Below are 12,861 nucleotides of genomic sequence, written 5' to 3'. Positions count from 1 at the left end.
CCCAAATTTGTCTTTGATGACAAAATTGTGGCTGAAATCTCACAGTGTGAGCAGGGCTTTACTAGGGGCAGCTCTCAAGATTTGCCTGATCTCAGACACTCTTACATGCTAATCGACCAGGCAGGAGCTTAGGGTTCTCTCCTGCGACAGCATGCCAAACCTGCTAATAGCGTCGAGCAATATCTGAGTGATTATATCTTAAAATACTTATTTAAAAAAACAACTTTTTTACTTAAAAATCAAAGTAAAGTACATTGAATTAAACTATTATAAATACATTTAATGTTTAGTTACTTAGCTATTTTAAAACATCTAAAGGGATTTTTTAAGATCTGAGGTAAACTATCTACTGCTGCTTTCAATAGAGCTCTAAATGTCACCAACGGTGGAATCAAACTCACATTAGATACATAACTCGCATTAAATGCATAACACCTTAAATACATAACTGAAAGCAGTACTTTTTTTTTCATGTAGTCAAGAACACAGTTACATTATTTTATTTTTAAAGCTTTAGTTTTTCTCACTGTACTTGCTAAGCTTAGACTTTGCTTGTACAGATATCCTTCACTAGATTTTCTTCAGTGAAAGACATTCATATTTGTCTTTTCAAAGCTGTATTTTGGCTGTATTCCTAACTATTGGCTGGGACTGGCCAAAGTTTCATTTTTTTGAGTTGACGCTTGTGTGGCTGCACTTCTGGTAGACCGTGAGATTACACCTCATATGCGATATATGGTTGTGTGTCTAAGGGACCTTAATGCTGCAAATTTTGCATATTGGCTCAGCTAAATTGGCTTTTTTCGTTGAAAGCCAAATGTTGCCAAGCTGGTGATGATTTAGTTTTTTGTTTGTTTGTTTATTCTGTTTTTTGTTATTACTTTTTTGTATTTGCCTCTGAAATCCTATGTCCTATCTATTTTATCTGCATGTTATATCTGTGAGTGAGCATTTATACACATATATACAGAATGCTGAAAATGTGTATATTCATATAGACCATTTTGTGGGATGTAAACAAAAACAATAATACCAACATGTTTCCTTTTTTACATTTTTTATTATTTCTATAGCTTCCGAGAATCCGAAAAGAGCCACATTTTGAGAAATAATGTTTTGATAGCTGTTTTACACATTACGTTATGATTGATTTTTTTTTTACCTTAGAATTATTAGGTTCTATATGACATTTTAGTCAAAATTTAGTTATTCACATATTCATATTAAATGACAACTTATTTACATTACGAGATGTTTTTTTTTTTGTTTTTTTTTTAAAGTTGTTTACGTTTTAGGACTTAAAAAAAATGTTACAAACATACTGTTTGATATGGAATGCAAAAACTTTGAAGCTCAATATCTCAAAATCATTCAGAACACAGATAGAACCTTATAATTCCAAGGTGATGAATTGCCTCTTGTCACAGTTATGAAAGTTTGAAAACAAGCAGGAAATGTCCATGGGCCAATGACATCCCCACATTGAAATGGTCTACACCAGTGGTTCTCAAACCTTTTTCATCAAGTACCACCTCAGAAACAATTTGTCTCTCCAAGTACCACCAAAATGAGAAGTATTGAAATACAGTAGCGTAGTAGGCCCAGTAAAGCAGCTAAAACTCTGCATGGTTAAAAAAAACGTGGCAGATTTCCTCAGAAATATAGGCTATATGTCACATATGGCATATTATATACATAATCTAGGTAAATTTTGAAATGTGTGTAGCATGTACATGACATATTTCATTCCTCCGCGTACCACTAGAAGGAAGCCTGCGTACCACTAATGGTGCACGTACCACAGTTTGAGAACCACTGGTCTACACTGACTGCTTTGTTTTGTTCTGTTATGATCTGATGGTACCAAATAAAAACTTTAAAAGAATAAGATTTGCAGGATTTATTTAATATTAACTTATTCGTGAAATTACATCAAGTCAAAGTACGTTGTTTTGAAAATCAGGGTTATTCTATCTACTACTGTTTTGTGACCATGGACCACAAAACCAGTCATCAGGCTACATTTTAGGAAACTGAGATTTATGCATCATTTGAAAGCTAATATAAATACACTTTCCATTATGGTTTGTCAGGAAAGTATAATATTTGGCAGATATGCAGGCATTTGGTAATATGAAACAATATAATATTTGGCAGACATACAGGCATTTGGTAATATGGAACAATATAATATTTGGCAGATATACAGGCATTTGGTAATATGGAACAATATTATATTTGGCATACATACAGGCATTTGGTAATATGGAACAATATAATATTTGGCAGATATACAGGCATTTGGTAATATGGAATCTGCAAGTTTTAAAAAAAAATTTAAAATATTGAGAAAATCCCTGTTAAAGTTGGCAGAATGGAGTGCTTAGCAATGCTTGTAATGAATCAATATACAGTTGGAAATTTACAATTTGGGGGGGTCAGAATTTGGTGCAGACAACATTTAAGACATGGTGTATGGCTATGTAAGGTACCAATGTTTCAACCTGCTGGTGTAATGGTGTGGTGGAAATTTTCGTGACACATTTTTTGACCCCTTGCTGGAATTATTCCGTGACAAAATGAGCAGTTCTGTTGATAAATGACATCCAGCTTGGTACTAGCAATGGGTACTTAATAGAACTGCTGGTGAACGACTTTACATTTTGTTTGTTTTTGCTTCATATGAGGTATGATGCCTTTTTTTTTATAATGATATAATTCATTACAGTGTTTGTTTTTCCAATAGCACACTTAATCAGTGACACAATATCATCTTGCACAAGCCCTTTATCTCTCTCATTCTGTCATGTTTACATTTTTGGTTCTACAATTTGCATGTCTGGTGTTAAATGATGGGCACCTGTGCTTCTATAAAGAGTTTGATTGGGAAGACTGATGATTCACTGTTTGTTGATGGATGATGTCGACCATTGAATTACTTAGATTTTATTAAAATAAAATATGGCCTTTTAGAGAATATTTTTTTTGTCCCAAAGATTCCCAACCTTGCTGTTTATTTTTTAAATACAAATATGCATATATTGGGTGTTGTGTAATGTGTTATTTGGAGCCATGCACATATATTATTGTTATATAAAGCAATTAAGTAAACTCAGCGCAGAGACTTAAACACACTCAGAGAGACTAGCCATTCAATCCACAGGTGACTTTTTCCAATTTATTATTATATATTAAGACATATATATATATATATATATATATATATATATATATATATATATATATATATATATATATATATATATATATATATATATATATATATATATTCTTTAAATGTAACAATTTGAAGTAAATTTACTCAAGGTCAGTGGTGTAAAGTAACATTACAAATACTCAAATTAATGTAATTGATTAGTTTTTCTCAGGAATTTTACTTTACTAAGTAGTTTTAGGCGATGGAGTGGCGCAATAGGTTGTGCTGTCACCTCACAGGAAGAAGGCTGCTGGTTCGAGCCTTGGCTGGGTCAGTTGGTATTTCTGTGTGGAGTTTGCATGTTCTCCCAGCGTTTGCGTGGGTTTCCTCCGGGTGCTCCGGTTTCCCCCACAGTCCATGCGGTACAGGTGAATTGGGTAGGATAAAATGTCCATAGTGTATGTATGTGTGCGAATGAGTGTGTATTGGTTTTCCAGAGATGGGTTGCGGCTGGAAGGGCATCCGCTGTGTAAAACATATGCTGGATAAGTTGGCGGTTCATTCCGCTGTGGCGACCGCAGATTAATAAAGGGACTAAGCTGATAAGAAAATTAATGAATGAATAAGTAGTTTTAAAAATGTGTACTTATACTTTCCCTTGAGTTTATTTTTAGTGCTGTATCGGTACATTTACTCATCTACTTTCCTTCAACCTGCAGTTACTACTTTATTATTTTCTGTCTATGAGGATTAGAAAAATCAGTCCTGTGATTTCTGTCCAATCAAATCGCATATATAAGGTACAAGTGTCCAAGAAGATGTTCAAAATCTTTACAGGCATTGACCCAGAGATTGTTTAGGTGCAGGTCACTGATGAGAAGATGACGGATGTTTACTGTATGATGACCGTAATGGTCTTAAACACCCAGCAGACACAAGACGTCAACATGACGTCAGATTGTACCTCAGCATTGTGGGGATGTTGCATATTGTTTGGAAATGAAAATCGAGAAATTGATTAATATTTACTTCAGATACATTTACTCCATTTTGGGCAAATAATGGTACTTTTACTTGAGTATGATTGTTCATTACTCTTTCCACCTCTGCTCATGGTAATATGAAATAAATGTCTATGTTGCATGAGAGTAGTCCTTGAAAGGATATACGGTGCTCAGCATACAGTATGTAAGTACACCTCTCACAAATCTCTCTGTATTTTCTATAGAATGCTTTACAATATTATATTTGTGAATTACTAAGTGAATTATACACTTAGTTTAGTAAGCCCAACTTGGAGCTAACCTAACAAAATAACTTATGTTATAATAATGGAATAAAATAAGTAGCCCAAATGGATGGCAGGGCAAAATATGAAATAGCATGCTCAAAAAGATGAAAAATCAAGAGAATCAAAAATATATATATATACAATTTATTTGAAATGATGTAGGTTGCAATTTTGTTTTGCAATATTTTACATGAATTTAATTGTTTTATCTTTCCATTTCTAAAGATGTTCTGTGACTAAAATATTATTTTATTAAATATATTTGTTTAATAAATCTGGTGATGCGGTTCAGGCTAAATTGTCCATAGTATATATGAGTGTGAATGAGGGTGTATGTATTTTTTCCAGAGAAGGGTTGTGGCTAGAAGGGCATCCGCTGTGTATAAACATGTGCTTGGTAAGTTGGCAGTTAATTCCGCTGTGGCCACCTCAGATTAATAAAAGGATTAAGCCGAAACGAAAATGAATGAATGATAGTTTAATAAATCTGTTTTGTTCAAATGCATCAATATATTATACCTATATTCACTGAGAAATGGATAGAAATACTCATTTTCAAAATGTGGAGTGAGAAATCTGTAACAAAGGACTTCCATCTTCTTTTTTCCTTCAATGAAGTCAATGGTTAGGCCTACAGATTTCAGGTTTCTTCGAAATATCTTTTGTGTTCAACAGAAAAAAAAAAAAAAGAAACTCGTAGGTTTGGAACATCATCAGGGTGAATAAAATAGTGAGTAGATTTACATTTTGGGGTGAACAGTTCATCTGAATTTCATCAAACGTTTACTTTTTCACTTTATTTAGATCATTATTGTAAATTACTTTTACAGTTAAGCTTTCGAATGTGTATTTTCCCTTCACATGAATATAAATCTGGCCTTGCAATCTTCTCTTATATTTGCATATCTGATGTTTTATGTGACGTAAACATACTGTATAAAGTCATGTGACAGAAATACAGCACAGAGATTTAACATAGAGACTGGGCATGTCAGGGTCTGGGTTAGAGAGAAGATGGTTCAGACACAGGTCTCAACAAAGTTTATTTAAGCCCAAACACTCAGGGGGCAAAAAGAGAAAAATTTGCCAAAAAAAAAAATCTTCAAAAAGGAAACTAAAAATTACTCCATAATGGAGCTAAAATTAAAAAAAAAAAAAAAAAAACAGACGTAAAGAAAAATCTTCAAAAACAATGAAATAAAACTACTCCGGAGAGGCTAGAAGAACAGTCTTCAAGAGGGTGCAATACCCTGACACCCAACAGGGGGCGATGAATCCAGCCGTCGCTGACTGGAACAGAATGGCCACAAAGAAGACTGATGCTTGGAAGCAGGCGAGAGAGAGATGAGGGCCAGCTGGATAGAGACAAGGAGTCAGATGGGCAGCAATAAAAAAACAGACGGGAACAGGCTTGAAGGCAGACGGAGAAAAACAACTTTAGGAAAAATCAACAGGATGACACCAGACACGACTAAACTCAAAGGGTTAACAAGGAACAGGACTAGACTGGGAGATCACCAGACATGCCGGAAGGGGAAAAACTACAATCTGACACAGAACTACGATCAAGGAAGGGATAAATAGGGGGAGAAATCAAGGAAACCAGGTGAGTGAAATTAGTTTGATAGAATAATGGAAAGTAATAGAGCAGATGGGTGGGGAAGCGAAAGGTAAACAAAGCAGGGTATGAGTGATCAAAACAATACGAGTGAAAGAGAAAGACTAACACAAAGATCGAATCGGTGATCAGACTATGACAGGACACTAACTTTTCAAGTGACAAAACTTCTCATTTTGTATAGCTTTTCTATTTAACTGATTTTGTGTCAAGTTCAGTGATTTATTCTGTGTAAAAAGACTGCCTTTATTTAGCTAAATGGCTTTTTTATTTTAGTTTTGTGAGCTGCTGAACTGTAAAATCAGACACAGACAGGATGAATAACTTTACAGCAAACTTCACACAACCTGAAGAATCTCCAAACTCCACATCTCACTCAACTGAACTAACCGACATTCTATCGATATTTGTGTACAGTATCAATTTGCTGGTTGGTCTTCCTACACACTCCTATGTGTTATGGCTTATCGTAACGCAAAGTGGAGTTGCATCAGCATTCATCAACCTCAACTTCTCAGTTTCAGAGATTGTTTACTGTCTAAATAGTTTGACCTCTATATTGGCAATTATTTGTTCTAACCTAAAACTGGTACCACTGTTTCTGCAAGGACTACCCCTGACTGGTCGTCCTCTGTTTCAGTGTCTGATGTGTGTTGAGCGTTACCTGGCAGTGGTTTATCCTGTAACCTTTCTGAAGTACAAACCTCTCAGATATAGACTGATCTGCTGTGCTGTGGCCTGGATAATCACTCTTGGCACTTGTTTCTATTGCCTACTTTCTGTAGTCTCAGAAAACTTTAATGTAAATTCTCGATTTTTCTCATTGCAGTCCCTCCTTATCTTCTCCATCCAGTTGTTTTGTCTTATGGCTGTTCTTAGAGCTTTAAAGCAGTCAGGACCAGGAGAGAGAAAGAGAGAGGAAAACCACATGAAGAGAAGAGGGTTTTATATTATTCTAATAACTACTGTTAGCATGGTTTTCATATATGTCCCATTTACTGTCACTGGCTGCCTTACCTTTCTTTCACAGTACATTATGCAGGGGTTTTGGTTAATTGGTTTAAGTTTTTTTGTGTTGGCTGGTTTTGTTCAGCCTGTTCTTTATCTACACCATGCTGGAAAACTCCCGTGTCTTTGCCCTCTGTTATTGTGACACACATACACATTATATACACTTATTTTATTTGTATAACCCTTTTCATGCATAGATGTATGAACACACATATGTTATACCTAAAGAGTTCAGATGCAAAAAACCTCTAAGTGCCATCTCCAACATTTTTCTCAGCCTCCTTTGTTTATGTTAAGTTATTTCACTTTAAAGACCAGGAAAAGGACCTATCTTTTGCCATAAATGTGATATTAATGAATTTACACACAGGATTCTGATAAAAATGCTAATTTTAGAGGAAATTTTAGATGGCATTTAGAGGTTTTTGCTTCTGAACTCTTCACTTTTTATTTCTATCTGATAAATTATGCATTGTGAAACATATTTAATGTTATTCAAAAACATATGTAGTTTGTTTCTGACGTTCAGTACCTTGTTTATTTTATTTCTTCTTTATTATTTTAAATACTTCTTAGAATAAACATACGTCCTGTTTACATATTGTAATTAAAGCTGAGGTGTTCATTAATGAAACTGCAAGCATACAACGCTGTTATTTATTTACTCCTAATGAATCTTTGTTTTACTATTAAAAATTATTCAAGATATGGTTATTATTCAGTTTCAAATTTTCAGTTGCAGTAAGAAGTTACTTATAGTTGAATTAAGGCAAGTTAAAGGTGCAGTAGGTGATCTTCCACAATGCTAACAGTTTAGCATAAATCTCTAAATCACAGCCACAGCCCTGCCGTCTAGAGCCACGCCTCCTTAAACACAAGCACAGCAAAAGACTCTAATGCAGCATTACTATCAATTCAATCATTTTCATCTCAACGTAGACCAGATCTAATCATTGAAATATATGAAGTACTGTACAGGCTTAATATAGTGATTACTGTTATGGAAGCCCATAGGGAAATTAAAGGAAATGAAATGACCGATTCACTGGCGAAGGATGCAAAAAGGCAGGAGAAAGTTATGGTGATGTTATTCAGTAAAGAAGAGATGTATTAAATGGCAAAATCAATGGACCAATGCAAATACTGGAAGACATCTTTTTTTAAAAATCAAAAAGTAGGAAAGATGAAGAGAATAAGGAAAAGTACATTGGAAGATAATGTAATGTCTAGATTGAGGCTAAGGCACGCTAGATTAAATAAAACTTTCCATGTCATTGGGAAACATTCTACTGGTTTATGTGATTATTTTCAAGTAGAGGTGTCGGGAGATCCAACACAATCTCACGGCAATTCGTAACTTTTTCATTTAGTGGCTAATTAGTATGAATTCATACGATCTAATTCGTACAATTTAGTACGATTTGCTTATCCCCCAATGACGGTTGGGGTTAGGGGTGGGGTCAGGTGCCACGCCTCCTTTTTAAAATCGTACCATTTCGCACGACTGAACTCGTACGAATTAGCCACTAAACTGGCAAAACGTAAAATACTTACGTTTTCTCGTGAGATCAGGCTGGGAGATCATATATTTATTCAATGTCAATAGTATAATAGTTAAAGGGAAGCAATCCGCAAAATACAACAGGAAACGATAGAATCAAATCAAATACTCTGCCAAACAGAGAACTATAATTTAATTTTTAAGGGAAACCAGGCTAAAATATAGAATAGAACAGATATGAGTTTTATAGTTGTTCTGGTTCACACTCCAGTATAGTAGGTGGCGGTAATGTACTTTAAAGTTGGATGAAACCTGCTATAAAACAACAAGTAGAATCATTTGCTGTGTCCCAATTAGCATACTTATAATTTGCCCCAAAAGTATAAACTTGAAGAAAAAATCTATTTCTATCTCAAAAATATTTTTTTGAGTGTGTAACAGAAGTGTATTCAAACTTTGGGACATACTACTTCCTTATTAAAAGATTGTAATGTTGTCTTATGAGCCCTGTCAATCATCTCAACACATCCACATTTCTGTCAAAATAAAACAAATATGAATCAACACATGCTGAGCAAGTCCATGAATGAAGAAAGGACAATTACATTTTCTAGTAAAGAAACTAGCAACACAATTTAAAAAACAAACATTTTACTAATATAAAAATTACACTTGAAATAATTCATAATAAAGTATGCGACAATCATTTTGGCTAGTTTTAAAGAACATATATTATTGTTATTATATTAATTATCGCTAGTTTTGAAGAACAAAAACAATAATATTTTACTGTTATTGAGTAAATAAAGGGCAAAACAACTTAAATTTTTATGGTAACCACGCGCACGCATTTGCCCTTCATTGGTGTTGCGATTCAATTTTATCCACAGCACTGGACGCATGCATTGGTCGAAATGTAAAAATTGTAATTGTACTTTCAAAAGAAAAATCATTTCTAGTGATGGTTATCATTTTTTAAACTGTAAAATAGGATTGAAGGGAGAGCCATACGTTCCCTACCACTGCTCTAGTCTATTCTTTGTGCATCCATAACTTCACTATTGCCATCTTTAGTAAATTGAATATTCCAAAACAATTATAAAGCGCTATTGACACACTGTCATAAAAAAAAAAAACTCACCCCCACCCTATACTTTGAATGTGCAATGTAAAAATTTGCATCTCGTGTTTTATTAGACATGTAGTAGATGAAATCAAGGTCTTCAAAATACAGGACAGGGAATGTAAACATCCAACTGCACATTAAACAGGTAATAAAGTCTTTCTTGTTTTTAATTTTATGAATTCCATCAGTTGTATTTATTTTTTTTTTAGGATGAGTTTAAAGCTTAAATAAAGGGTAAATGATACAGTACAACTATCATTCATATATTACTTGTGGAATTACAAAGTACCTATAATGGAGTTATTTAAACATTCTTTACTTGTCTTGATTGACTCCTGTTTTCTGTTAAAATTATCACAATGGCAGGATTATTGTGTGCAAACTGAAACACTGAGAGGATGAATAACTCTACAGTAAACTTCACCACAGAAGAAACATCTATCTCAACTCAATCCATCGGGCCACTGAAACATCTGGAAACCTGTATCTATAGCATCGGTTTTGTGTTTGGACTTCCAACAAACATCTATATTGTATGGCTCATCATCACAGGAACTGGAAGTAGAGTTGCCGCTGAGATTTTCAACCTTAATCTGTCTGTCTGTGAGATTGGCGTCTGTCTGAATTATTTATTCACTGTTTTGCCCTTTTTCTTTTCAAATCTTGCATTTTTACCAGTGTTTCTACAAGGTTTAAACATGACTGGCCGTGGTCTGTTTCAGAGTCTGATGTGTGTTGAGCGTTACCTGGCAGTGGTTCATCCTGTAACCTTTCTGAAGTACAAACCTCTCAGATACAGAGTTTTCTGCTCTGCTGTGGTCTGGGTTATTGTTCTTGGCTCTTGTTTCTATGTTTTATTCATAATACTCTCAAAAAAGGATACTGCACGTTTATGGTCCTTCTCGTTGCAGTTCCTCCTCTTTCTTTCCATCCAGCTGTTTTGTCTTGTGGCTGTTCTCAGAGCTCTGAAGCAGTCAGGACCGGGAGCGAGAAAACGAGAGAAAGTGGAAAACCACATGAAGAGAAGAGCGTTTTATCTCATTCTGATAACTACTGTTAGCATGGTTGTCACATATGTGACATTAATCGTTACAGGATATTTCTTTATTCTGACCCAAAACAATGGTAATATTTATTGGGTCCCTGGAATGGTTTGTTTTGTTCTGTCTGGTTTTGTTCAGCCTGTTCTGTATTTACATCATGCTGGAAAGTTCTCGGTTTCTTCTTGCCTTTGCTCCACATAAATGTAGAAATTGTCTGATCCATTTTAGGGATGAAAAGAAATTCGATTTTAAGTGCTTGCTAATGGAATTGCTGGCATGAAAATAAAAATGTCCCACAATTAACTACTTTTACTGGTGTGTATGCGTTACTTGTTTAAGCCTGCTCTTTCAGATTAAAAAATTAAAAAATGTTCTGTCATCATTCATTAAAGACGATGAGGACCAAAAGTTTGACCTTATGGTGTCGGTTTTGAAAGTATTACTTTAGAGTGCATAGAAATTTCAAGACATGCTATTCTGAGATAACAACCATTAAAGAACACAGGCTCATTCAAGAACTTTCAAATCATCAGCAATGAAAACGTTCAGTCCCATACTGGGCCGGAGGATGACTTCTTTTCAGCCCTGGAGTTTCAAGCCTTAGTCAACTTAGGCCCACCTCAGTTCACGACAGACTATATTAAAATAAGGTCATTTCCAATTCAGTTTCTAATGACACTCATGTCTTTTTCAAGAACACAACTGCTTTAGAACTTCAAATGTTTTTTTGTAAATATGAGAGGATTAAAGGGTAGCTAAATCTCCAACACTGTTCTTTAAACCATCACAATGTCCTTTCCTGCAATATCTGAATATATATTCTGTGCAAAATTATTTATAGATATCCAGTCCTTTGTAACGGTGGTCACACAAAAAATAAAAATTTTATATTTACACCTATATAAAGTAACCCAAACAGTATTGTATGTCTTAACACTAAAAATGGAAAAAAAAAAATTAAATGCATAAATTAGGAGAAATTCGAACTCGAGTCGGCAGCATCATAATGCAACACTCTGACCACTGGACCACAATGGCATATTCTATTTCTCCCTCTTTTAGACTTCTTCTCAAGTTATGTCAGAGTTATTAATGTAGCGAATCATTGCTGCTGCAATTTCCCAGAGATGGGTTGTTGCTTGAAGGGCATCCACTGCGTAAAAACATGCTGCAAAAGTTGGCGGTTTATTCCGCTGTGGTGACCCCAGATTTATAAAGGGACTAAGCCGAAAAGAAAATGAATGAATGAGCTGCGGCAAAATAATGAATAAAAGAGTGAGGCTATGGTCAAATAAATACATAAATGAAAAAAGTGCGACTGCTGAGAGTGTAAGTAGCTAGGGACACCGGCCCTTACGGGCCAAAAAACAGACCGGCCCACCAGGAATCCTCCCGGTCCTCCCGATTAGCCAATCCAGGCCTGATCCCATATATAACCTTAAATCAAAAAGTTGGGTTAAGTTAAAGGTTGGGTTAAACAAACACATTCTAATTTTGGTTCTTGCAACACATTGAAAAAAATAAAAAATTTAGCTTATCTAACAAAATAATTTATAACAATGGTCTAAAATCTAGTACGCCTAAATTTATAAGTTATAAAAAATATTAATTACAAATTTTAAAAAAAGAGGAAAAAATCAAGCAAAAAGATTGAACAATTTAGTTGAAATTTTGTAGTAAAAGTTTGTATCTAATTTAATAAAATCTTTACAAATAGCAGTTTTTAAGTCATGTTGAAAATTTGTATGTACAGTATATTGTAATATTCATTGTGGAAAAACAAAATGTCACAATATCAAATTTTTCGAATATCATGCAGCCTTAGACCGAAGGTTTACTACATAAAAATAACACATGCAAGAGGGGCTGTGTCTGGTCTGTTTTTGTATGTCCATTTTTTTTTTAACAAAACGGTAATAATAATTCCAGTTGTGAACACAAAATGGGCACCACATTCTCACGCTGAACCTCATTCATATCCGTTTGTAAAATTAGCGAACCATTTACTAGAAAATCTGTGCGTTTGTTTACCGGAAACTCACTCTGAACAGATCATTTAAATCAGTGCATTGTTGACTTGTGAACAGTTGTCAGTCTGATTCACAAATGAATTG

The 12,861-nt window shown here is 34.5% G+C and overlaps 2 protein-coding genes across 2 annotated transcripts; both read left to right on the top strand.

Moving 5' to 3' along the window:
* Nucleotides 1-5,935: 5,935 nt before the first annotated feature.
* Nucleotides 5,936-9,694, top strand: LOC147831810 (uncharacterized). Its single transcript, XM_087300757.1, has 2 exons — nt 5,936-6,054; nt 6,343-9,694. Exon 2 carries the CDS (start codon nt 6,383-6,385, stop codon nt 7,217-7,219), a length of 837 nt encoding a protein of 278 aa, XP_087156883.1. The 5' UTR covers nt 5,936-6,054; nt 6,343-6,382; the 3' UTR covers nt 7,220-9,694.
* Nucleotides 9,695-9,983: 289 nt separating this feature from the next.
* On the top strand, nt 9,984-11,059 carry LOC147831809 (uracil nucleotide/cysteinyl leukotriene receptor-like). The gene has a single exon (XM_087300749.1). The coding sequence runs from the start codon at nt 10,103-10,105 to the stop codon at nt 10,946-10,948; it is 846 nt and encodes a 281-aa protein (XP_087156875.1). The 5' UTR covers nt 9,984-10,102; the 3' UTR covers nt 10,949-11,059.
* Nucleotides 11,060-12,861: the final 1,802 nt, after the last annotated feature.

The sequence above is a fragment of the Danio rerio genome, chromosome 21, assembly GCF_052040795.2.
Source record: "Danio rerio strain M-AB ecotype USA chromosome 21, GRCz13ab, whole genome shotgun sequence".
In the NCBI taxonomy this organism is placed as follows: domain Eukaryota; kingdom Metazoa; phylum Chordata; class Actinopteri; order Cypriniformes; family Danionidae; genus Danio; species Danio rerio.
This window is presented reverse-complemented; position numbering and strand designations above follow the sequence as displayed.